The following is a 25893-nucleotide window of genomic DNA, read 5'->3' as shown; positions in this document are numbered from 1 at the left end:
ATGATTTTAATGTGTGTGAGGTTGTCGCTGCAGCTGCTGCCCGTTCATCACTATGCTGACGAATTGCTAGTGACAACATGTTGCCATGGTGATATGATAAACAACGTAAAAGTACTTCGGAAGTGGCTGGCAGCACCAGGGATCCGGTAGTCTACCACTACCCGGTCCACCAGTACCCGGTCCACCACTACCCGGTCTACCACTACCCGGCACTGTCTGTAACATGTGGTCAGATAGCCTTCCCAAACGTCTGGCTCCCCCGCCGCCATAGACTGTATATAAATAATGGACTTAGTCACCATGATGTCACCCATTGGTTTGTGGACTGCCCGTTGGAAGCATCGAGTTTAGCGTTAGACTCATCGTCATCTTGTGTCGCCATCTTGTTTCCGATACGGGGAGCAGACCATATTTGGACTGTGGAGGAGCGAGAGGGATCTGACGACACTGACTACAGCCTCTCTACACCTCAACCTGACTGAGAGAAGCCGCTGTTAATTCATGCTAGCATTAACTGGGATGTTAGTTTTGGCTAGCAAAAAACAAAAACAAAATGTTTGTTACTGACCTCAGAAAAATGAACAGCGACTCCTTGGAGTGTCTGTTAGTCCAACCAAACACTGAACAAGACATTTTTACTGAACAAAACGTTCAAATAACTGTCATTAATTGAAAATAAAGTGTGAAAGGGTCAAAGTTATGAGACCAAACTGGTAAACTCCCTTTTTTATATCTATATAATATTAATATAACTTTATTGACACGTTGCTGTGGATACACATTGTTCTTCTTCTCTACTGATGATGGCTCGCCTTGTTAGTAACCTGTCAATCAAAGGTAGCCACGCCCAAGGTTAAGTGTTTCTTGCTGACAGCAAATTTTTTTAATTTAATTGTATCCATAATAAATCTGAATGGGGAAATAACAGATCATGAAAAGAGAAAAAGCTTCTAGAACCATTTTCTTTACATTATTATAAATGTAGAAAGATGTTTGTGGTGTTCATACCAGCAATAAAACAGATTTTTAACTCAATGGCGAATCAGAAGATAAATAAAATATAAAACTTGCGAGTGACACACTAAAATATCTACAACAAATACTAACCATAGAATCAAATAAAATCGAATCGTTCTTACACTGTATCGAATCGGTTTGTAATAAAAGTATATCGTTTTTGAATCGTATCGTAACCTGTGTATCTAGATGTGAATCGAATCGTTTATCACAGACAGATGTGCAACCCTAATGTTTTTTTAATTGTTGTTTTTTTCCCTAATCTCAGTGCTGCAGTGTTTTGCTAAAAACTTTTGCAGTTTATCTCTGTAGTGTCAACATTGCTTTATAACCCACGCCCCAATAGTCTGGTAGTGCCCCATCCAGCCTGAATCTCTCTCCTCCCTCATTTGTTTTGTTTTGTCTCTCTGCCACTCCCAAACTCTTTCTTTCATTCTTTCTTTATGTTGTTTATGTTGTCTGTCCCTCTCACTCTCCCCCCACTCTGTCTCGTCTCATCTCCCTCCCCCTCCTCTCCCTCTTTGGCTTTGTTGCAGATGGACCAGGACAGGAGGAAAAGGTCACTGTGTCTGGGGGAAAAGACGCCTGACCTTTAACCTCCGACTAACAGCACACAGAGCACACGACACGGAAGGTCAAAAAGTAGTGTTTGTGTGTGTATTACACATTGTGTTTTAGCTGCATTTTGGTGTGCTAGTCCCTTTTAAAGCATCTTTGCATACTGTACATGTTAATTAGGGTCTTAGACTGTGTTTTCTGTGTGTGTGTGTGTGTGTGTGTGTGTGTGTGTGTGTGTGTGTGTGTAGCTGCTGGAATGTGGTTTACAGTGTTAGATTAAAAGCAGGGGCTCTGTGGGTCTGCGTGTGACTTCCATCTAATAGCCCTGTAATCCTGCTCTCACTAGGAGCCCCTAATGATGGCTGCTTCTCTCTACAGCTAGACTGGCATGCAAGACATCACACACACATATGCACACACACACACACACACACAGGATCTAACACATGCCTGCATATAAACAGGGAGGAAGGAGACTTACACTCCAAGTTTTTGCATACACACACAGAAAGGAAGTGGCAAAACATGTGTGTGCAAACTGTCACACAATATTTGCAAAACAATGGCAAATTGTGTGACACACTGACTGCACATGGAACATGGATGTAAGGCGTATAGGCACCTAATAACATGTACACGTATGTTTACAATTACAGACACATGAAACTGTACGCAAAATATGAGCATAAGAAGAGAGTATACACACATTTACTATATGTATTTCATCTTTGGGGGTTTTCCTCGCTGAACAGTGACAGTTTGGACATACAATCATGGAAAAAATTATTAGACCACCCTTGTTTTCTCTAATATCTTGTTCATTTTGATGTCTGGTACAACTAGAGGTACATGTGTTTCGACAAATATAATGATAACAACAAAAATAGCTCATATGAGTTTAATTTAAGAGCTGATATCTAGACATTTTCCATTGTTTTCTAGATAATGATTTTGGTTATTATCAAGAAAACAATGGAAAATTGCATTTTTCCATGACTGTACATGCACTAAGATGGTATGGCAGTCTGTGGCCATACTGACAGGTTAAGGACTGAAGTGCCCTTGAGCAAGGCACTTAACCAACCCGGGCGCAGTAATTTGCAGCCCCTTGCGTGGTGTGTTCACTTGTATGTTAAAAAAAAGAAAAAAGGATGGGTTAAATGCAGGGGTTGAATTTCCTTATTGTGGGATTATTCAAATGGATAAATCTTAAATAAAACTTAAAGTATATATAGACAGACAACACATCCCGTGCATACAGTGTTTTAGCACCTAGCAGTAGAGAGATAGATACTAACTGTATTTTAGAAACACACACACATAAGCCCCTCAGGCAACATATGTTTCATATCATCTGTTAACCTATAATCATTCTGCATGACAGCAACAGGGAGCTGTTCACACAGTGTCACATATCAGACCAGGACCAAATTACTGGTGAAACTGATTGACTGGTGAATGCTGAATATCTGTCTAGACAGAATATTAAAAATTCTCAAATTATCATGCCACATGCTGTGTTTAATCATCAGATTCTCATAAGCATAAAACCATATTTTCCTGTATGTTGGTTTATTCATCTGGTAATTTAGGTTGAATCAATCAAGGGTCAGCCTCGAAGTTCATTGGATTAGAAGATTAACATGTTGAAAGAAATGACACATTCTGCCTCTTATACATGAGAAGTTCATGTAATAATTTCTGTCATTATCTATTGCTGATGAAAGCCTCTGCATTTGCAATATAACTAACTGGCTGTCTTTTGTGTAATTCCCGGGGAAAATCACAAGCAGCACGCAGTTAGTAGTTTTTCCATCATACAGTAGTGGGTGGTCCACCAGAGAGGGTGGGCGGAGCTAACCCACCAGACTGGCTTTTCAGCAGGAGGGGGGGCACTGACGGCGGCTGCAAAAGCATTTCTGTCCATTAACTTCAATACAAAATGAGAAAACTTCTCACTTGATTTATTACCTCAGATATTTTTTTTAGGACAACACTATAGTCTCAATGACTAGTAAAAAGTCTTCTTCAAGACAATTTGATGTTAATAGTTCTAATAATGGCCCCATTTAGAAGAAAATAAAAGATAAAGAATCGTATGATTTCGGGCGTGGCTACCTTTGATTGACAGGTGACTAACAAGGCGAGCCGTCATCAGCAGAAAAGCAGAACAATGAGTATCCACGGCAACGTGTCAATAAAGTTATATATAACGTTATATAGATATAAATAAGGATGTTTACCGGTTTGGTCTTATAACTTTGACCCTTTCACTGTATTTTCACTTAGTGACAGTTTATTTGAACGTTTTGTTCAGTAAAAATGTCTTGTTCAGAATTTGGTTGGACTAACAGACATTCCAAGGCTGTTCATTGGTAAGTAACATACATTTTGTTTTTGTTTTTTGCTAGCCAAAATGAACATCCCAGTTAATGCTCCAGTTGATGCTAACATGAATTAGCAGCTGCTTTGCTCAGTCAGGTTGCCTGTGTAAAGAGGCATGTAGTCAGTGTTGTCAGATCCCTCTCGCTCCTCCACAGTCCAAATATGGTCTGCTCCCCGTATTGGAAACAAGATGGCGACACAAGATAGCGACAAGTGTAACGCTGAACTTGATGCTTCCAACGGGCAGTCCACAGACCAATGGGTGACGTCACGGTCACTACGTCCATTATTTATACAGTCTGTGGTGTGAAGTGTTACAGAACAGTTACAGTGACCGAACAAAGAAAGAAAAGATCAATAACTACAGATAATGAAACTTCAAAAACAAGAGAAAGTGATGTCCAAAAATGTTAAAGATTTGAGATTTTTAGACTGGCTACACCAGAACCACAGAAATGTCAGCCAGCCAAATCGTCATCAAAAGATAGCCGATGTCTTCTGAGATTACCATTATTCTTGCTAAGCAGCAGCCACAATGTTGTTTAGTTTAATTTATAAAAACAACATATGTTCCCAATCTGAGAGCCAGTGACTTAGGATTTACATGGTGTAAATTACATTGGGAGTCCATGCAGGCTGCCAAAAGGAATCTGACGGAATTATTTTCAGTGTGTGTTAAATTCAAGTATTTAAGATTGTCACACGAGCGTTTTAGGATGCATACAACACGTGTCTGTTATCAAACAGCAGATGGTCGAAATGACGTAAAGCATTCAAATGGCACGTGCTTGTAATTAAATGAGCCAGTGAGCAGTGTTTATGGCTGTGCGCCATATTGGTAGGAAATGCATGTAAAGTGATGAGAAAGCTATGCAGGGCCTTGTGAGAACATTTTTTTATATCTAACTTGGCTTGGGATTTGAAGTGAGCAGCTTTCCTTTTTCTGTCTGGCTTTCACATAACGATAGCGTGGTTTGTTTTAATCAGATTTGATTCAGTGAGAGAGGCTCTATTACTCAGTAGATCTAAAGATGTAAACAGTATAATTTACTACATGTTAACCTCCCATCACCAACTATTTTAAGTTGTTACGTTTTGTAATTCCAGAAGGAAACACACATTAGATTATGAATCTGCATCCACATGAAAATGTATTTATGTATCTTTGTCTGTAGCTTGTTTGTCAGTATTTTATCCTGTGCTGTACATGCTGTTAATACTGGATCGCTGTGACTGTGTCAGGGTAGCTTGCCTGTGTGGGTCTCGTTGACCGAGTCTCTTTGATTATGTCAGGTTCTCAATGTCAGGTAGCTGCTCAGAATAACCACATTTATCTGCTTTGTCCAAGTTTTTGTCTCTTACTCACTCAGTCTCATATTTAGTCTTGAGTAGTAGTATTGTCACAAATTGTTTTAATAGTTAAACAAATGAGATAGAACTCTCTTCAAAGCTTCCAGAAACATTTGACAATAACAGTCACTTTACCTGTTACCTTTGCCTCCATCAGTTGGTGTTGTGTTGCAGTGGTAGAGCAGCTACTCCTGTTCTGCAAGGTAAAGTTAGTGGTTTTGTCAAAGGAGTCTGGTGGCTTTGAAGAGAGCATAGATGGATAAAATGGCTTTAGTTTCATTGGAAAGGGCTGTTTGACAGCAAGGAGAAAACATTATAAATAAAGTGTACACTTAAACTGATATAGATATTTTTAAATTGGCTTAAATGCATTTAGCTGCTGCCCCCATCCTCAGTGGTATATTGTTGAGCTACTGTAACAGTACTCCTGCGAACCACCATCTAGTGTAAATCACACACTAGCTTTATTTGGGAAATAAGCATAAAAGTTTTTATGCTCTCTTGAGGTGGTTTTTGTCTTTTTCGAAAAATAGTTAATACGTTCTGATGAAGTGAACATTTAACTCATGAGTGATCAGCTGTTTCCGCTCTGCCCGTCAAGACAAATGGAAAATTAAAAGTCCTGAAGAGATTTTCTCTTGTAAGTGGCCAAAGTTGTCCAATTAGCAACCTTTTTTGGTGGTTGTTTTTTCTCTCTTGCACAATCTCTACTTCTTCTACTGATTACTGACGGATTAGCCTACAGCAATACATTACACTGCCACCTTCTGACGAAAGTATGGTTATGCAGCTTTGTTTATTTGCTCTAGACTTCTTGATGAAAATGTCGCTAATTCACATTTTCTTTAAAACAACATTTCAAAATTCCGCTTCAAAAAATTTGCTTCGGCTTTGATGGAAACACAGCTACTGACTAGGAATAAGCAAAGTAAATATATTCTCATCTCACTCTCAGAAAGAATGTGAATATGCTTTTTTTCCCAAAAACATTGAACTTTGTCTTTAATCTGGAAATCGATTGAATTATTCTTTTTTTGGCTTGAAGAGAAAGGAGATATTGCTTCAAGATTCAATACTCATTTTATTTTCGGACAGTACAAGGCGACTCATAAATGTATACATCAGATTTTGTAAAAGGGCTTCACAAGCTGAAACACTACCTCTTGTTCTACTCTCTCTCTCTTACTATCCTCCAGGTGGCGTTACTCCAGGAGACAGTGAGAAGGGAGTGTGAGGAGAGGGAGGGCCTGACTGCTGCTCTGTCTCAAGCTCAAGATGAGCTTATTGGACTGCAATCCCTAGTGTCTCATCAGGGCTCCTCCAGGTCTCTCCACCCCATGGAGAGACACACTCCCCCAGGGAACAACCATTTCCATCTCCATAGTCAAAGCCGGGTACCTCTTGCTCGCTCTTTGAACTCCCCAAACACCCTGCGACCCTCCCCTAGCTGCACAGACAAAGACAGAGCCCGGGGCACAGATGGAGGAGGAGCAGGGAGGAGTTTTGAGTCTTGGAATCGTGGTAGAGAAAAAAGACGTGAGGGGACACTGCCCAGACTGAGTGAAGTCCAACATAAGGTCAGTTTAGGGATAGAGAGGAAGAAGAGCCTATAAAAAGTATTCTGAATAAAGGACCGTATGTGTATTAAACAGTAAATGCACCTGCTCAAAATAAACAAACTGAGTTTAAGTGTTGTCTTAAAATATTCCTCCTTTAGTCATTTAATAGTCTTTTCATTCTAATCATGCTATTTTAATAGTACTTTTATTGTTCCCTCAAAATTGAATAATGAATCCAATTTAGTCAAATATCCCTCTAATTACCTACTACAAAATTCACACACACACACACACACACACACACACACACACACACACTCTCTACTTTATACACAAGACACAACTACTGAGTTCTGTTCGTACAGCAGTAAACTCCCTGGACACACACTCTTTGACAGACATGCACTTGTTTTCTCACAAACTGCCTCACGCAGTCTCAGTGGCACGCACAGGATTTCACAGACAAACACCCACGCACGCACATAGTACACACACACACACACACACACACACACACACTCGTACCCACAGACACATGCAAGCCTGTCACAAGGGCAGGGCTGAAGGAGCATGACAGCGTGTCCCTTGCCACCCGTGGACACAAACAAAAGGCAGCCAAACACAAAAGAAAGTGTAAGGCAAGCACCCCCAGACACACACACACACGCACACACACACACGTGCACACACAACAATTACCCAGCCCTCACCCCTCAGGCATTGTGTGTTATTGACATCATTCACTCTGTGCAAGGTCTTTCCATCCCTTCCTCCCTCTCTCTCTTCCTCTCCCTCTCTACATTTGGGATGAATTGGCATGATGGGAGAAATGCGTGAAGTGTGTGTGGCATGGAACTCATTTCCCTGCTTGCTGGCACACATGGAAAGCTTTTAGTTAGACTTCCCCGCGTCCCTTTCTTCCAACCCATCTGTGAGACAATACATGTGCACGCCGTTCGCACAAAAAGGTGGGACGGTAATGATTTTATCCTGCCAACGTTTCCTGTTTGCCAAAACACACACATATGGTTTATCTGCTAAGCATCTCGGTCCGTGCGGAGAGGACGTTCTGAAATATCAAACAATGAACATTCTGTGCCATTAAAACTTCATTTTCTACCTTCTCTGTTTTGTCAGTTGGTGTAACTAATGTTTTTTCCTGAAGTTGACAGTCACGATTTCTCGATAAAGGAATGTATTTGGGTTTTAATTAATGTGATAAATTAAAGAGATTTTAAAGTCAATCTTACTCCACAATTAACAATCCCCAGCTGCCTTTCAGTGAAAAACAAAACATTCTGTTTATGTGACAAAGGTAGTATTTTCTTTTGTTCTTTGCAGCTGACTTCTTGTTGCCTTCCTGTGTTTGAGTGTGTGATTGTGTGTGGCCTTGTGTGTGTTTACTTATTGCATGAGACTTTGCCATGTGCGTGTGTCTCCAGTGAGTGATTATTTCCGTCCTAACACCATCATCGCTCACTTTTTGCTATCAAGTAATGTCACAGAAGGGCCCCACTGTAGGGTTGGTTATTTTTCTAATACTAGTGCCAGTTTCTGTATCAAAATTATTCTGCTCTCATTACTTCGCTCTATGAATACGAAGTGAATTATTCTACTAAACCCTGTATGCAAAACAAAAAGAGCTTGACAATTCATTCTTGACTTCGAAACCAGCAGATGACAAAACAGTCTCAACTCAAGGTGCACTTACTGGCTCATTCTGAGGCTTCTGACCACACCACATGGTCTTCATCAGCAGAGGAAGTTATCTCAATTGTTGTTGAACTGTAGATGTTTAGACTTTGGCTTAATTTAGCTTAAGAGTTCATTCTTGACTTGGTCAACAACCAAAATAAGTAAGTTTACTTTTTTCACTTCAATTTTAAATAAGGAAGCGTTATCAAAAAGCTCAGTTGGTAGAGAGGTCGTCTTCTGATCGGAAGGTTGGTGGTTCGATCCCCGACCATGGCAGCCTACATGTCGAAGTATCCTTGAGCAAGATACTGAACCCCAAATTGCTCCCGATGCTGAGTTCATCTGTGTGTGAATGAATTCCCAATGGTGGCAGGTGGCACCAGTGTGCCCTGGTAGCCTCGGCCACCAGTATGAATGTGTGTGTGGACGGGTGAATGAGTGTAGTGTGTAGTGTAAAGCGCTTTGGATAAAAGCACTCTATAAGTGCACCCCGTTTACCATTTTCGCAGCAAACTTTTTTGCAAGTCATAGAAAGAAAAGCACAGGTTGAATTAACATTAAAGCTGCATTCACACCAAATCAGGTGTTGTGACGAGAATGCCATTCCTCCCAATTATTTGAAAGCTTTTAGGGTGCAGCAGTGGGGACATACATGTGCATCTCAATGAATTAGAATATGATAGAAAGTTTATTTATGTCAGTAAATCAATTCAATTAAAAAAATTATATATATCCATTACACACTGAATTAAACATTTCATGTCTGAATGTATTTAATTTATTCTAATTATAATGATTATGGCTTACATTTAATGAGGACCTAAAATTCAATGTCTTAAAAAAATGTAGTATTACAAAAGACCAAGTTAAAAAAGTATGCTTAATATGGAAATGTTGGACTCTGAAAAATATGTCCATCTATATGCACTCAATACTTGGTTGGGGCTATTTGACTTGAACTACTGGAAATTGACTTTTCCATCATATTCTAATGTATTGAGATGCACCTTTAAGTGGATCCACAGAATAAAAGCAACCCATGTCATCGACATCATGTTGCGGTGGCTGGTCATGGAACTGCAATTAGCCTGGAAGACACCCACATGAAGAAGAACCTTGCTTACTATTTAGCATTGTAGCATTACTGTGTTTAATGAGCAAATGTAAAGATTAAATCCAAGAAGCTTTGGTTTGTGCCCACTTCTTCTTCATATCTTTAGTTGCTTAAAGCTAGTTGGCAAATCGCTTTGAGGTGCATTACCACCACTAATGGGCCATTTAAGTGAAACTCCCACACCGCTGCACAACCATGTACAAATTGCCACAGCACCCTATTTGGTGTGAATGCAGCCTAATGATGGCCTAATTCTGCTTACTGCTTCAGTTCCAGGACTCTACTATTGTGCATACTGTCTCACTGTCACACTGACAACATTAATGTTACTATTTACACCTCTGCTTTTCCTGCTTTGACAAGACGTCTGCCGTAAAAAGGGTCTCCAGACATACGCTGACCTTTTGACAACACTCCCTGCACATGCACTTCTGACTGATGGCCTTTCCTTTTTCCCTGCTAAACTTCCTCCCACCGTGACCTGCATGTCTGCTGTGCATTTGAAGAGATAACCTCTTCCTATGCCAGTCAGAGGCATTAACACACTCCACCCAACGATGCACACTCCCTATCTTTGACACACTCACTGTGTATGCTCTGACCACACACACTTTCTGTCTCCCTCAAAACACAAATAACCCTCTCTCTGTGTGTCTCTAGCACACACACACACACACACACACGCACACACACGCACACACACACACACACACACACACAAACCTGTCTCTTTGTCAATATTCTTTTAATCTCTTTTGCCTTCTTTTATTACTCAACCCCTCTGACCCTGTTGCTAAAAAGGAGTCCGCTCTCAGCCTCTCCTCCTCATTTTTCTGTGGCTTCACTTCATTTTTGATCTCTCTTTTCTACTCCCCCCTGCTCTTTCACTGGAGCGTTTTCCTTTGCTCATGCCCCTTGCTTTGTAGCCCTTGACCTGGTGTCCTTCCTGACTTGTGTGTGTGTGTGTGTGTGTGTGTGTGTGTGTGTTTGATAAAGAGACGTATGTGTGTGAGAGATCTGGCCTGAATGGATACAACTCCTTGAAACACTTCTTATGTCCTGATGTGTAACATACAGCATAAAGGCCCATTACATTGACATGAATGATCGCTCTTAAACATTCAAATGTAATCACCCTTAACAAATGCCCCCACACACAAACATCCATACACACACACACACATGCCTTGCACACACATTTTGAGTGTGATCTCCTCACAGTAATTATCATAGCAGGGCAGGCATGCACACGTGTCCCTGGGGAATCTGTGCAAGTTGCTCGTAAACACACACGCCACTGCAGGGAGTGGCGTGTGTGTATAACTAAGCCCTTGTTCGTCACTGGGCGTCCCTGAACGCCTCTCTCCTGCGTCGTTATGGTCGTTCCGGAATTCTGCCGTCCCGTGAGCCCTCCCACACCCTATAATTAGTGTCACCTGGGCAACCGGAGAAAGAATGCTCAGTATTCTTGTCGTCGTGGTAACTGCGCAAGTGTGGGGGCCGGAGGTGCTGGTTGTAGGTGTTGGTTAATGACGGGGACAATGAGACCTCAGTCTACCACCTCATGTGCTGTATTAGGGAAACTGAGGTAGGTAAATCCGTGTGTGTGTGGATATCTGTCTGTCCCTCACACAGAGCCTCAGACCGGTTATGAAAGTCAACCCTTATGCCATGTTTACACAATTACAGCTATTGCTTACAATAGCTTTAGACGCACACATGCAAACACATATAACCTCAGGAAATAACCAACCATGGCAGGATTAAACTGTAAGTGGAACCTAGGGCAATAATTTGCTCTTGGTTTCCTACTGACCACCACCTCCCCCCACCACCCTTTTTCTTCCCTCTGTGAATTGTTGACGTCGTCCCCATGTACACTGCACACAGAAGCTTCACTATATTTATTGACCCAGTAAAAAAACAGAGCTTATGTTGTTGGAAAACTACCCTGTCCCAGGATTGCTGTCTGTCAATTTGTGGGAATTTGATTAAAATCAACTGTATTGCACCATGTGAGCATAATATAAACCAGTACATTGGGTCACAAGATAAATCTGAGATGTCATATGACATATTGTTTAGTAATAAATTTTAATTTTTCAGACTTTGATCTTTTTTAGTGGTAATTTATCATTATTAGTTTTTACTGCAACACATATTCAAGTTATACAATCTGAGAGGGCGAAATTACTGTGATGAGAAGTTGCAAGTCCACACTGCCTAATATAAAGCAGTTTCAAACGAATCTCGGAAACCAATGTAATTAATTAAGATCTTAAGACTAGGTTTTGACTTTGAGCCTTTCTACAAGACAGGGCCTCAAGATGAAGTTGCCTAATAATGCTGGATAAGTCACAGCTGATGTAATACTTTAGTGGTTCAAATTCCAATTAATCCAATCATTAAATACCAAATGACTTGCAGTAAAACTTGAGTTTTGGGGCCCTGTGCAAGCCAGTTGTTCACTTTGCCAACAAACCTGCAAAAATGGTGAACCAGCAATAAAATGTTTGTGAATGTAGACACACCATTCACAGACAAATACCTTGGACACACAAACAGCTGTAGTATAGGCCCATAAGTCACTTGTTGGCAGTAAAACTGTGCCACACACTGCAGCATGAGTTCGGTGGTGGGGATTCAGTACAAGGTCAGTGTACAAGTCCTCACAGGACACTTCTTTACTTGGGGTGCCCGATTTTCAGAAAATCTCATCTGGTGGGCCTCTAGTTCTCTCTGCTGACCAATTTTAGCTATTGCAGGGCTTCAGGCTACAAAATCCAATTCTGGGGGCTGGGTAGTGAGTGAACACAATGTTCCCTGGACTAACTGCTTATTAAAAAGCGTCACGTTTTTTGACACAATAAATGCCAGTGTCTTAAAATGTTGAAAGTTCATTAATTGTCTTAAATAATGTTTGCCCTGCAATCCCTACCTGGGTTACTGTATCCTTAAATATTAAATCATAAAGTAGTTATCAATGACTTCCTGTACACTGTGCGTCAATGAGTCTATCAGTAATTTCATCATGATATGCCAAGTTGCGGCTATGACTTCTTTTTTCTTGTAAGTGGCGGATGGATATGTTCCATAGGTGAGAAGTCCGGACTTTCCCGTAAAGTACGTCACAGTAACCGTTAGTGGTGAGTCGCCTCCCTTTGTTGCCTTCGGGTGATGTCGGAAACACACATACACATTTACAATAATAATGAACATATTTAATGAGATGTTTGTATTACCAAAATGTGATGCGAAATTTAAGGAGCTAAATTATTTGACTAATATGTGGCTTTCATTCATTGTAGTTAAAACTAGTTGACAGTATTGATTGATATGTTATTCTATAGTTAGTTTTATAGAGTTTCTCATGGTGTCTCCTCTATGGCTGCAGGATTAGGGGGTCTGGGAAGTTTTTTAAACAGCTATTATGTTTATGTATTTCTCATCCAAAGAAACTTGATATTAGAAAACTGAGCTCACGTAGGGCCACTGAAGGAGGCATGAGATAATACACTATTTGTAATAAGGAATACACTGGAGCCATTATTGTATCTAACGGCAAGTGATCTGTTTATTAACTAATTATTCGTATGGATAACAAAACCCAAACCCTATTTATTTTTTTTAACTTATATGACATTTACATATATTACTGTACAAATGCACCTGACTGCCTTTTTGCACTTCTGGTTAGATGCTAAACTGCATTTCGTTGTATAAGTACCTGTACTCTGTGCAATGACAATAAAGCTGAAACTAATCTAATCTTACGGCACTCTGTAGACAGGTAAAGTAAGGGAACAAAAAAATAGAAAGAGTAAATACCAATTGATGAACAGAGATAGTTTTCCTACATGTTCATGTTCAAGTCATTTTTTGCCAAAATTGTTTGTTTTTTTGCCTAAATCATCTCCTCATGACGCCGGCCACCTATGGTAAAATCGGCTACATCCTCAGTTGATCAGATCATGTGATTTTACCCCTTTAAGATCATCACTACTTTGACAATTTGCCACATTCATAGGCATCAGATAAGAACCCAGCAAAGAAGAGCTAGAGGGAGATTTTTTTAGTTATCAGTTTAGTTTGTCAGTGTTTTATTGTTGACACTAATATTGGTACACTATACTTTACACTTTACTCTCAGGTGCTCTCTACATAAGAGTGACATGAGCGTGTTATAAACATGACATGGGATGTGTCTTGAACATTAATGACACTTTGAAGTAACATTAATGCTCATGATACTTGTCATGTCATGTTTCTGACAGGCTTGTGTGACTCTTAAGTAGACACCTTCAAAATAAAGTGTTACCATATCTTGCTTAAGTCACAAAGGCATGTTCAAAAAAATTGCCTAACTTCTCTTAAATTACATAATTTACACAGTGTTATTACAATGCCAATAGCCATCCTTTGTTACACCCTTTTTGAGTGAAATGATCAATAAATGTCATATGTTACACTCCTGGTGAAGTTTTTTGTGTTTCCTGCAAAACTTGAAAAAATGAGTTTGGCGATTATTTTAACTGGGTGACGATTTGTGGACATTTTTAAGAAAGTCGTGTAGGTCTGTTCAACGCTACACTTAGAGGGACTAGTTTATCACCGCGGATGTGCACGAACGTTTGCGTCTTAGATGTCGGTGACGTCACGTACTGTGTCAGTCTCCCTGCTCCGCCGTCGTCCCGTCGAGGCAGCTGAGCAGCAACTGATCACCGATAATCGCCGATTTTCGGGTGAAGATGGCCGCAGGTCCTCTCTCTGTTTCTTCCAACGCATCCACAAACAACGATGGCATTCTCATTGGTGACAAAGTTTACTCGGAAGTGTACCTTACGATCGACAACTCGCTCATACCGGAGGAAAGGCTCTCTCCGACGCCTTCAATGCTCGACGGCCTCGACCTGAACACAGAGACCGACCTTCGCATCCTGGGCTGCGAGCTGCTCCAGTCGGCGGGTATTCTTCTCCGCTTACCCCAGGTAAACTATACTGGATATAATGACTATATCATATGGTGTGTGTTTCAATAACAATGAGTAATGGTTGGTAGTATTTTTCGGGTCTAAACAAGTCACGGCCTGGTTGTTAGCTGTTTGCTAATGTTAGCTTGTTGGCGTGGTGTAGCTAAAATGGCGGCGATCCATTGTGCAAGGTTAGGCCAGCTTAGGAGAGACAAAGTACAAACGGCATCCCTGTGTTTTCGTCGACAGGTGGCCATGGCAACGGGGCAGGTGCTGTTTCATCGCTTTTTCTACTCCAAGTCCTTCGTCAAGCACAGTTTTGAGGTAAGTCCGGTCAAGTTTATGGCTCATTGTCACTCGGTAATTTCAGCACAGCATAACGTTATGGTTACGTTCGTGGCGGCCATATTGTCGATACCTTGTGGCAGTTTTTTCTAAGTGCTGTAAGACAAAGACAGGACTTAATGAAGATCAACAGGAATGGATCAAACACTCAACGTAGCTACAGTAACAACATGGAGTCAAATTTAAAAAAAATATTACTTTTCTCCAATAATGCTACATAGTATGTGCACTTTGCATACAGTCTTAAAAACTTTCCTAGATTCAAATCGTCACCCTGTTAAAACAATCGCCTAACTCATTTTTTAAAGTTTTGCTGGAAACACAAAAAACTTAACCAAAAGTGTAACATGTGGCATTATATGTGACTTAAGCAAGATATGGTAACACTTTATTTTGAAGGTGTCTATGTAAGAGTCACACAAGCATGTCAGAATCATGACAAGTATCATGAGCATTAAAGTTACTTTAAAGTGTCATTAATGTTCATGACACATCCCATGTCATGTTTATGACACGCTCATGTCACTCTTATGTAGACTCCTTCAAAATAAAGTGCTACCATGTCTTGCGTAAGTCACAAAGGCATGTTCAACATTTTATTTTGACTTAGACATAATAAATCCGCTTAAGTCACACACTTGACATAGGCCATTATCTTAAAGGGGTAAAATCACATGATCTGATCAACTGAGGATGTAGGCGATTTTACCATAGGTGGCCGGCATCATGAGGCGGTGATTTAGGCAAAAAAACAAAACAATTTTGACAAAAATGACATGGGCGATTATTTTAACAGTGTGACTACATGCACCTTGCATACAGTCTTAAAACTTTTCTAGATTCAAACGCTGGTTGGCCTGTTGATGTGATTTTATTCCTTTTTGCCATTGTATCAGTTATCTATGTGCAACCTAACTTGAACTTAGAACTGTAAAGTATAGTATTACTAATACATGTTTGATTATAAGATTAGCAAACACTTGCTGCTTTCTGGAAAATGCACAAACAATATAATTATTTGATAGTGCTTCATATCAGTCCTGCTGTGTCTTCTCCGACAATCACACAATTCTTCGAGGGAAATTAAAATGGTAGCTAGCATAGCATATGGTCTCTTAGTTGTATGTTTTGTTATATCTACTGGTCACGTGTGGACACTCCATCTCTGGATGCATGTTCTTCAAACTTGTTGCTTCAATTATCTTCCCTCCAGATTGTTGCTATGGCTTGTATCAACTTGGCCTCCAAGATTGAGGAAGCACCAAGGCGAATACGAGATGTCATCAATGTTTTCCACCACCTGAGACAGATCAGAGGCAAAAAGTAAGTACCGACATTGAATGCAGTATTCTCTTTTGAGAAACAATAACATTTTTGTTACCCAGAACATATTTCATTGCATTGCCTTTTGGTTTTATCCAATATAATGTTGTATGATGTTGACCTGTTTTTTTGCTGTGAAAGTGCTCTTCTGTTTATTCATGTGCTCTAAACCATTTTAAAACTTTTCAGTTTCCGCTTCACTGGTAGTTTCAGAAGTGTAATTGTCTACATATAACATCTGAGTTTGACATTACACTGAAACTGATATCTCAACAAACTCACTTTAAAAATTGGCCTGCTTTTTAAGCATTTTAAGACGAGGCACCACTGCTTAATATGCGTGTGCCTTTGTCTTCATAGAAATCTGTTCATGTCAATACTATAGATCTTGGCATTAACTTGGCTTCTTTTTTCCCTTGCAACCAACTAACAGCGACCAGCTACATTTACCAAAGCCTGGGTGATGTGGAATGGTACGTAAGATGAAGCAGTCGGCATGACAACCATGATGCAAGGGGGTCACTCCTCCCCCAGGGCCACCTCACCCCCTCCTGTGGGAGACGCCCGTGGTCTGAGCCACCGCGGGGCACTGGGATCGGGGATGACAGGTTGGCCGAAGGTCCTTGGCCCCCGGGGCACCTTGAGGACTCCTGTGGTTCAATCTTAAGCTTTGGGTTTCTGTCCGTCAGTCTACGGACCATTGGGTAATGTAGTCTCCTTCATTGACTGCTCCTCACTATGTATTTTGTTTGTGCTTCAAAAGTAAAATCCCATTCACCTACTGTTACCCATGGCTTTAATTGAAATATCACTTTGTTTGTCGAAGTTAGAGTAAATAAATGGATACTTGTGGTCCATGCAGGGTATGTTTAACGGTTAGTGCATGCATTGTCGCTTGAATAATTTGGCATTAAACTTAGTAAACGTGAATTAGCATTTAAGTAAGTGTAACAGTTACCATGATGCACCGGTAACAAATCTGTTTGGATGTGGATTGGACTCTGAAGGGTCATGTTTAGTAATGGGCATCACGCTGCTGATTTTTTATCATGCATGTGGTTTGTAGCATGACAGTATTCACATTTTAAGTTTCTGTTACTGGAGACATCAAAACAATAGATTTGGATTTTAACTTGATTGTTCGTTCTGAAAAGATACCTAAATACTACTTTGAGTGTTGGAGTTGTTAAAGGGATGTCAGTCTGTTTTTTTTCTCCCAAATTTTGTTTATTCTGTTGATGTGATATAGATTGTCTCTCATAATACTACATAAAGAGGCAGCTGATTCATTATACAAGGCTTGTGCCGCATGTGAAGTTATAGATCCAAATACATATTTTAATCCAAGTTTTGGATTTTAGAAAAGTGAGGCATTATAATGTTCTTCTAAAACTGGCATTTGTAGATCTATTTGAAATTAGCTGTTATGTTCAGCCTGCAGATATATTTCTAGGTTGGTACAGTATACGGTTTGTTGTGATTGTGAAATGTCACTGGACACAAAACTGTATTTTTATGACATTTTCTTATTTGAGCCTGCATACCCTGCTGTACTATTGACAAAGGTTAGTGGTTTTGGTTAGTTAACCAAGTCTTTATTATACAGACCTAAACAGTGGCATTGGAAGAGGAGAGCGTGATTCATGACATCTCATTATAGCAGTTTTTCTCTTTTATTTGCATTTACGTTCGAAGGATGAAATGCTTTGCATGTTGAGGTAGTTATGTGAATTATGGTCTGAGTGATATTTCTGTTAAAGCTGTGACACAGGGTGAATGAGGTTGAGGACTGTCTACAAATCCCATATGCTTTCACTGGAACCACAGGAGTCTACAAACCCCAGCAAACTGTCAGGCATGCAAACAGTTAAACCCGTTGCTTTTGAGTTGGTTGAAACGGGAAAAAAGAAAAAGAGTGCAAGATATCAAAAGGGCACTTTCTTTTTATTACTTCTTTTCCGATGGGGGGAAACATTATTTTATTTTGATTCCTTTATAAACCAGGACTCCAAGTTCATTGATACTTGATCAGAACTACATAAATACCAAAAACCAAGTCATCAAAGCAGAACGGCGCGTCCTGAAGGAGCTGGGCTTCTGTGTGCATGTCAAGCATCCTCACAAGGTGAGTTTAAGACACACTCATAACTATATAGATTGTGAATTTGCATTGTAGTTTAGCTATTGCAGCTTCAAGTTTGTGCCTCCATGCTGATGCAACCACACAGGAAGCAGCTTTAGCAGACAACTCTCACTTCTCAGAATAGGCTGGAGCTTGAACACCAACAGACCTGGAGATGTAACTGTGTGTTTTTCTTACATACAGTTATTTTATGATTACAGATTATCGTCATGTACCTTCAAGTCCTGGAATGTGAGAAGAACCAGACACTGGTCCAGACCGCCTGGTAAGTTCCTTTCTCGTTCTCCACTTACCTCCCCCACAGCAGCAACCTGTGTCATGTCTGCAAGAAGTGCCACCAGACCTGGGCTAAAAAATGAAGTTGAACGAGTTTCAAATGGTTGCATCACTTCAAGAGCTCTTGATTTATCTGCTAGGATCTTGAGATTTACCCATATGTGGAAACAACACCTGTCAGATAAGTGATATTCAAGAGTGCTCCTCATGTCTTTAAGCACAAATTTGAAAACGATTCAACAACCATTTTACCCAGGTCTGATCTCGACGTTCCCTCACTCCATTTGAATCCTTCCACCTCTATTTTTTTCTGATGGAGCAATTTGTTTTATTGCAAACCTGTTGCGTGTCTCACTCTCTTGTCTGCCCTTACATGGCTTTGCTGTAAAGTCTGTTTGATTTGCGGTGCCCAGGGAACTTGGTTTAACTTTGTCCTTTCTCTCTACTCTTTGATTAAAGGGTAGTCCATGCTGGTAAGTCACATAAAGAACCTCTGAACTCTGCCTCCTCCAACCACATGACCTCAGGAAGCTCCCCCCATTGGCTGGCTGCCCCTCTCCAGACAGCCAATCCCAATGCCGAGATTCACTGAAGGGGGCGGGCGGGCCTTTCCCAACAGCCAACATCATCTTGTTTACTCTTTGGTGTCCAAAAGGATTTGTATTTTTGGTCTTGCTACAAAGGTTTTAACTGTAATACCCAGTTTTACTTAGTAGCTACAAACACATTTATTTTCTGACTTTTTTTTCCTAGTTTACTTGCATCTAGCAATGAAGTAAACTTAGCCACAACAGAATTTTTTTTGACCAGTGTACCTGCCTATTTTTTAAATATATTTACAGTAGTATACTGTGTCCTGTACCCAACTGACGTGGTGTTCAGACATGTGTCTGTCTTACAGGCTGATCCAGTTCTCAGGTTTTGCCTCCAAGGACCTGTCTCACCCAGCAGTCAAAGTCCAGCGGCCATGTGTTATCTATAGTAGCGTTGGCATAGCATTTCACACAGACCTGACAAAGTGCAGGTCAGGTCATTTGATGAAGGCAGGTTAGACTGGAAGTAATCCCTGTGTGGCAGGTTTTCATTAAGTCCTTGTGGCAAACTTCCAGTAAGGCAGTTCATATCATTTGAATGGTGGCAAGTGACACAAAGTGTAAGTGTGACCACCGTAGAAAGAACATTTCACTGCTGTAGCTGTAGTATTCTTGCCTGGTTGTAGTTCCTCCTTAATGATCTGAATGAGATCAGTGTCGAGGTAGTTTGTCGGGGTTTTACCATCATGTTCCTGTTATCACTCGTTTTTTTTTGTCTTGAGGACTTCTATGTTTCTTAAGGACATAGATGCTCACACCACCCTGTACTTGCCTGATTCACATCCTGGCCATCTTGTCTCTCCTAATGCTCTTCCAACGGCTAATCTAATTTACTCATTGTCCCAGACAACCCACTCACACAATCTGTTCTGTAGTACAGAAATTTCACTCAGCCTAAGTAGTGAGGCTTAGATTGCCTACTAATGTCTTTTTAGATCAATAATAGAGGTATGGAGTTGCAGATGAATGCATCTGTAGGACAAATCTGTGGTCTCATGGGCGATGTTTCAAATCACAGCTGGAAATGGGTTCTGTTTTGCAGTTGAACTTTTCTATCTGTCAGAATATTAAACCAGTGTTGCATCATTTAACAACAACATGAACAACATGCCACTGACTCCCAAATTCCAGCTGTTGTGCATGCCATCATACATGCTATTTCTCCCAATTTCCTCGGATTAATCAATCTGAAAGTGGCAACTGCATTCTTGATGAATGTGTTGTGTCATTATACCTGCATGTGCCCCGTCCCCCACCTTCCCACCCCCCATCCTCTTACAAGGCATGTGTCATTTTCTCAATCATTCATTAGTCTTAATCTAGTTACTTTAAGGTCATAATGTGGCAAAATGGTCTTGGCAGGTCTTCAGTAGATTATTTCCCATTTGTGTCTTCATGCTTTACCTGTGACATGCAGCACCCCCATGGATGCCCCAGAGAGAAATGGACAAAGTTAAATTTTACAGATCAAAATGCATATTGTACTGTAGTACTGTGTAACATGAAAATGTAATGATTAGTGTTAATGCTTGTTTAGAGGTCACTTCTGGATGATGATTTCTTATTTGTAACAATTTCATAGTAAGAAATCTAAATCTTAATCAGAATATAAATATAAAGCCCTGATAAGAGGTTGGCACTACAGACGAGAGGTTGCAGGTTATTGATCTAGGGTAACAATTTATGGTTATAGCTGTGGCACGTCCTAGCAAATGTGGGTATGGATGAGAGGTGGCTTTGTGTAGAGAAGATGCTATGTTTTTGTTCCTATGTGTTTTTGCCTCTATAGGAACTACATGAATGATACCCTTAGGACAAACGTGTTTGTGAGATTCCAAGCTGAGACTATCGCCTGTGCCTGCATATTCCTTGCTGCCCGAGCCCTGCAGGTAAAAGCAAAGATTTACCTGAAAACATTGCCACAAATGCTTAATTACACTAAATGGCGTCACATAAAATCATCTATGGCTATACAAATATAACTGAATTGCTTCCTTCAAAATTTTCTAACACTTTGTGAATGTTTTCCCAAGATACCCCTGCCATCCAGACCTCATTGGTACCTGCTGTTTGGAGCCAGTGAGGATGACGTTAAAGAGGTCTGCATCACCACCCTCAAACTCTACACCAGGAAGAAGGTAGGCTGTTTGTGGAACACAGTATGTTACGGCTTATTGACATCATTACTGCACCAAGTGAAAATCATGCCACGCTGGCGTGCATTTCTATTGTCAGTTTAAGTGTGTTAGAGTCGGGCCGAAGTGTGCCCGACCGGCCGCAAAGTGGTTTACTGTGATCTTGCCCACCACAGCCATGATGACCTCCCTTCTCCTCCTCAATCAGTAGTACACTAATCTCTCTTTTGTTCCTATTTGTACTATCAGATATCTGCTTCATTTTACAGTTTTTTCTGTTCGCTTTTGGCTGAACCGGAGTCGTGTTTAGCTATTGCCAAAACCCACATTTTCTAGATTTTTGCTGTTTCACAATAATAACAGGGAGGAAAAGTACAACCACAAACCGCCACAGTTGGATTGTAGACTTTTCGTCTGTATGCTATAGGGGGAAACTGTCTGTCACACCAAACCTATTAGCAGCAGCGTGATGCCTGTTGACAGTCACCAGTACTCAGTGTTGTCTCTGTGTAAACTGACTGTGTGATTCTTCCCCAGCCGAACTATGACCAGCTGGAGAAGGAGGTGGAGCGGAGGAAGGTGTTCTTGGCAGAGGCCAAGCTGAAAGCTAAAGGCCTTAACCCTGATGGCACCCCTGCACTGACCACATTGGGTGGCTTTTCACCTGCTTCCAAGCCCTGCTCCCCTGTGGTCAAGCTGGAAGAGAAGTCTCCAAACCCCCAGACCCTCAAACAAGTTAAGAAGGAGCCAGATAGCCGGACTCAGGTCAACAAGAGTCCACACAATGGGTGAGGAAAGAAACACATTTTACACCACATTTCGCCTCCATTAGGTTTTTATTTTGATTCATAATAAGAGCTTATCCTAACTACTACAACTGTGTTTATGTATGTCTGTTAAATTCATTAAGCCTAATCTTTTTTTCTTTTTCCCAGTTTAAGAAAAGAGCCAAAGATCGGGAGAAATAGCAGAAGTGGAAGTCGATCTCGTTCAAGAACGCGCTCCCGGTCTAGATCTCGCTCCCCTCGCAGACAGTAAGATCCCTTAAAATATGTAAAGACATTCTTAGTTTACTGGTCAGAGTAACTGACCGGTGACAGGTAACTTTTATGATAGTTTAATTGTAAATTGTTAACATTCTGAATGTGCCATTTTTTATTTTTGTTTAACTAGCTGAATGTATTCCTCATCTTCCTCTTCTCTTCTGTCTTCACAGTTACAACAGCAGACGCAGTCGCTCAGGGACCTACAGTTCTCGCTCACGTTCTCGCTCTCACAGTCGCAGTCCATCGCCTCGGCGACATCCGCCCTCGCCCCTTCTCCCGCACCTCAAATCCAAGACCAGCCACCACGGCAATAGTGACTCCAAGACCAGCGGACGCCACAGCAACAGCGGGGGCGGTGGATCAGGTCACAAGAGGAAGCGCACACGTTCTCGGTCGCGGTCCCGCACTCCAGTCAAAGTAGACCGGGACCGGGACAGAGAGAGGGAACGGGACAGAGACAGAGACCGCAGTTCCTTTGACCTTTCATCAAAGAAACACAAACATGAGCGAGGAGGTGGCCATCGAGCCGACAGGAGAGAGAGGGAGAGGTCTCGGTCCTATGACAGGGACAGAGACAGGGAGCGTAGCCACAAGAGCAAACACCACGGCAGTAGTGGGCACTCAGGACATAGCCGTCACCGTCGCTGAGGCAGGTTAACTCTAGGACGGATAGTCACTGAAGTGTTTTCAGTATACTCGAAACAAAATCAGATTTGGCATGTTCTCCAAATACAGTTGATTATCAGCAAACATCAGTGACTCCTGGTCTGTTAATTTAATGAAGTCATGTTTGCAGACACGTCTTCAAATACATCAAAAGGTTAAAAAAAACAATAAAATGAATAAATCAAAAATCAATAAAAAGGTTAAAAACAATTCTACTACAACTATTATGAAAGTAAACCAAATATCTGCACCCTGCCACCTCTCCAATTACATGTCTTGGAGGGTTTTTGACCAAGAACTTGAAAATATGTCAGCACACACGGCAGATGCAGCACCTCTGCTATGGTCGAGAGAACTTGCCTAGTTTGGTTTAATTTTGGGTATATTGGCAGTCTAACACCAACCTTGTTGGGATTCTGGGTTTCTCATATGCATGCTGAAATTGACTAAAATATATAATTTACAGGAATGTTGATTCCCATCAACTTTTTATTTTTAAATAGGAAAATATTTAGGTTTTTTTTTTTTTTTTTAATGAAATTTTTGTCCAAAAATGTAACTGGTAAAACGCCTTGACATAGGAGGCTTTCATGGAAACTGTTAAAATTGCTTGAATAGCTTCTGCATGTACAAATGACTCGGAGGTAGAATATTCTTTGCTTTGACTTGTCAACACAACAGCGCACCTGTAGCTGATATTTGGCAGAGGTGGTTGATGTTGTGTTGTTATAGATTGAATGTGTGCATCTGAGGAACCCAGGCTGCAGCAGTATCTACCAGCATTAAGTGGACTGTTTGTAGGTTTACTAGCCTTGTTTTGCATCCAGGTCAGACATGAATAGCGGTTGAGGGAAGGCACCAATGCAGTGTGACATCAGTCTCAGACCTGTCGTCCTCTCCACCTATAGGTTTTTCTTCATTTTCCCATGATACCTCCACCCCACACACCACCATTTCTCTAGCCTACCCATATGCTCTTAGTTTTACATGTAAAGTTATGGACTTTGGGAAAATGAAACTTATTTACAGTGTAAAGATGGATTGATATCTGCTGACAAAATGTGAACGCTTTGATTTATAAAAGCGAACAGCTCAGTGGAAGGGTTGATTGAATATATGTAAAATAAAAGCTGTCATTCAGGAAAGATCAATATGTTTGCACATTAAGGGACTGGTGGGCGAGTGGTTTTTGTTTCCTTTTTCCTTTTTTTTGGACAAATGTATGTTGCTAAAGCTGTGTTTTGTACAGTTGAAAAAAAGCTGGTAATAGACTTTGTGTTTTTCATTTTTTTATTTTACAGCAGGGGATGCAGACTTGATTTCAAAAATTTTAGGGTTGTCAATTTGTAACACTGGTTTTTAGTCTGCACGTGTTCATGTCCAATTTTTATTCAATAATAAATGAGTTATGCCACTGAACTGTATGGTCTTCATTGAACCGCTGTCTGCTGTAATTAAATGGATCCAATTGAACATAATCTTTGATGGGAGGAGAGTTTCTTGATCTGGTTTGACTTCAGTGATTCATTTAGCTGGCTCATAAATATTATCACCAAATGGCAGGGTTACAGACCTAAACCCTCATCTCAAGATCCTTTACGAACAGAGGCAAAGCTAAAAACACTTGATTTATATTAATGCTGAGTATTGCAGGGGGTTATGTGTGTTATGACAACCAGAGGGTGCTGTTGGCTTTACTAGTACAAACACTTATGTCTTCATGCAGACTTGCCATATTTGGAATGGACTTTTAAGACAACTCAATAGTCATATTTTCACCAGGCAATGGTTTAGGTAGCATATCCAGTTTTACAATTGTCTGCTAAGTTTCTGTTTAATTTTTTCATATTTTATCATGTCACTGGCACACAGTAAGGGATTACACCTGCCGGGAAGCCCGAGGACATGGCACATGCACACTGACAGCATTGTCTGATTTTTTTTTTTTTTTTTTTTACAAATTGTGCAACAGGAAGCAACTCAACACTGCCAAAGCATTGGGTAACACTTCTTTGATGTGTGTTAAAGCACTGTGTCATCTGGCTGTTGGTCTGATAGATGTGTACATGTTTCCTGAGCTGTTAAAGGATCAAATACACCACTGAGGCAAACAACCCTTGTCTTAAAGTCATTCAGTGTACTCTGTCTGAGACCTCACCTGTCAAATCCGGTACAGTGACAAACCAACTCAATATCAGCCCCCAGTGCAGATATATATTTTAACTTGATTCAATATTATTCTTGTGTTATGATGTTAGTCTCCATAGTAGCATTTCATTCTAGTAAGACCATTTTGCCTCACTGTACAAAAATGACATGCTGAAACTGACTGCTGAGGGCTAAATACAGAGGACAAATTCACTGCTTGCTGTTTCAACTCTAATCATTTCTCAAAACAAAACCAAATCTGTGCCACAAATCGTTTCAACCCAAAAAAGTGCTGCAGCAACTCATGGATATCATACACTCACACAATCGATACTTATGGCCAGAACGTCCATAATTCTTGACACTGATTTACTCTTGAAAGCTTGTGGTTGAGTTGGTCTGTCTTTTTTCCATTCATGCGCGACAAAACTGTTTCTTGAAGTGCTTTTGAATGCTTTAAATGGGAACATAATGGAAGTTTTGGAATGTCAAGTTATCAGCTCTGCCAACCACGGCTCAGCTGACGTGTGAAACTGGTTTTTGGACCACAATGGTCATGACAGACTGACT

General features: G+C 40.7%; 2 protein-coding genes across 2 annotated transcripts in view; both read left to right on the top strand.

Annotated features, from left to right (window-relative positions):
* Positions 1-6923, top strand: part of lekr1 (leucine, glutamate and lysine rich 1) — an 89705-nt gene extending 82782 nt beyond the window's left edge. The window contains exon 11 of the mRNA XM_059332154.1: positions 6507-6923. Coding sequence (XP_059188137.1) covers positions 6507-6923 — 417 coding nt within the window. The remainder of the gene's footprint in view (positions 1-6506) is intronic.
* Positions 6924-14340: 7417 nt separating this feature from the next.
* On the top strand, positions 14341-24594 carry ccnl1a (cyclin L1a). The gene is made up of 10 exons (XM_059330808.1): positions 14341-14666; positions 14898-14972; positions 16207-16316; positions 18321-18441; positions 18660-18724; positions 21118-21217; positions 21362-21466; positions 22001-22251; positions 22399-22497; positions 22680-24594. The coding sequence occupies exons 1-10, from the start codon at positions 14427-14429 to the stop codon at positions 23155-23157; spliced, it is 1644 nt and encodes a 547-aa protein (XP_059186791.1). The 5' UTR covers positions 14341-14426; the 3' UTR covers positions 23158-24594.
* Positions 24595-25893: the final 1299 nt, after the last annotated feature.

This window comes from Centropristis striata, chromosome 4 (genome assembly GCF_030273125.1).
Source record: "Centropristis striata isolate RG_2023a ecotype Rhode Island chromosome 4, C.striata_1.0, whole genome shotgun sequence".
NCBI lineage: Eukaryota > Metazoa > Chordata > Actinopteri > Perciformes > Serranidae > Centropristis > Centropristis striata.
This window is presented reverse-complemented; position numbering and strand designations above follow the sequence as displayed.

Excerpts from the sequence above, each read along its gene's own strand:
- ccnl1a (XM_059330808.1), top strand. The coding sequence starts at position 14,427 with ATGGCCGCAGGTCCTCTCTCTGTTTCTTCCAACGCATCCACAAACAAC. Across the intron at positions 18,442-18,659 it reads ATGTCAAGCATCCTCACAAG|ATTATCGTCATGTACCTTCA; the intron begins GTGAGTTTAAGA and ends TTATGATTACAG. Across the intron at positions 21,467-22,000 it reads AACTCTACACCAGGAAGAAG|CCGAACTATGACCAGCTGGA; the intron begins GTAGGCTGTTTG and ends ATTCTTCCCCAG.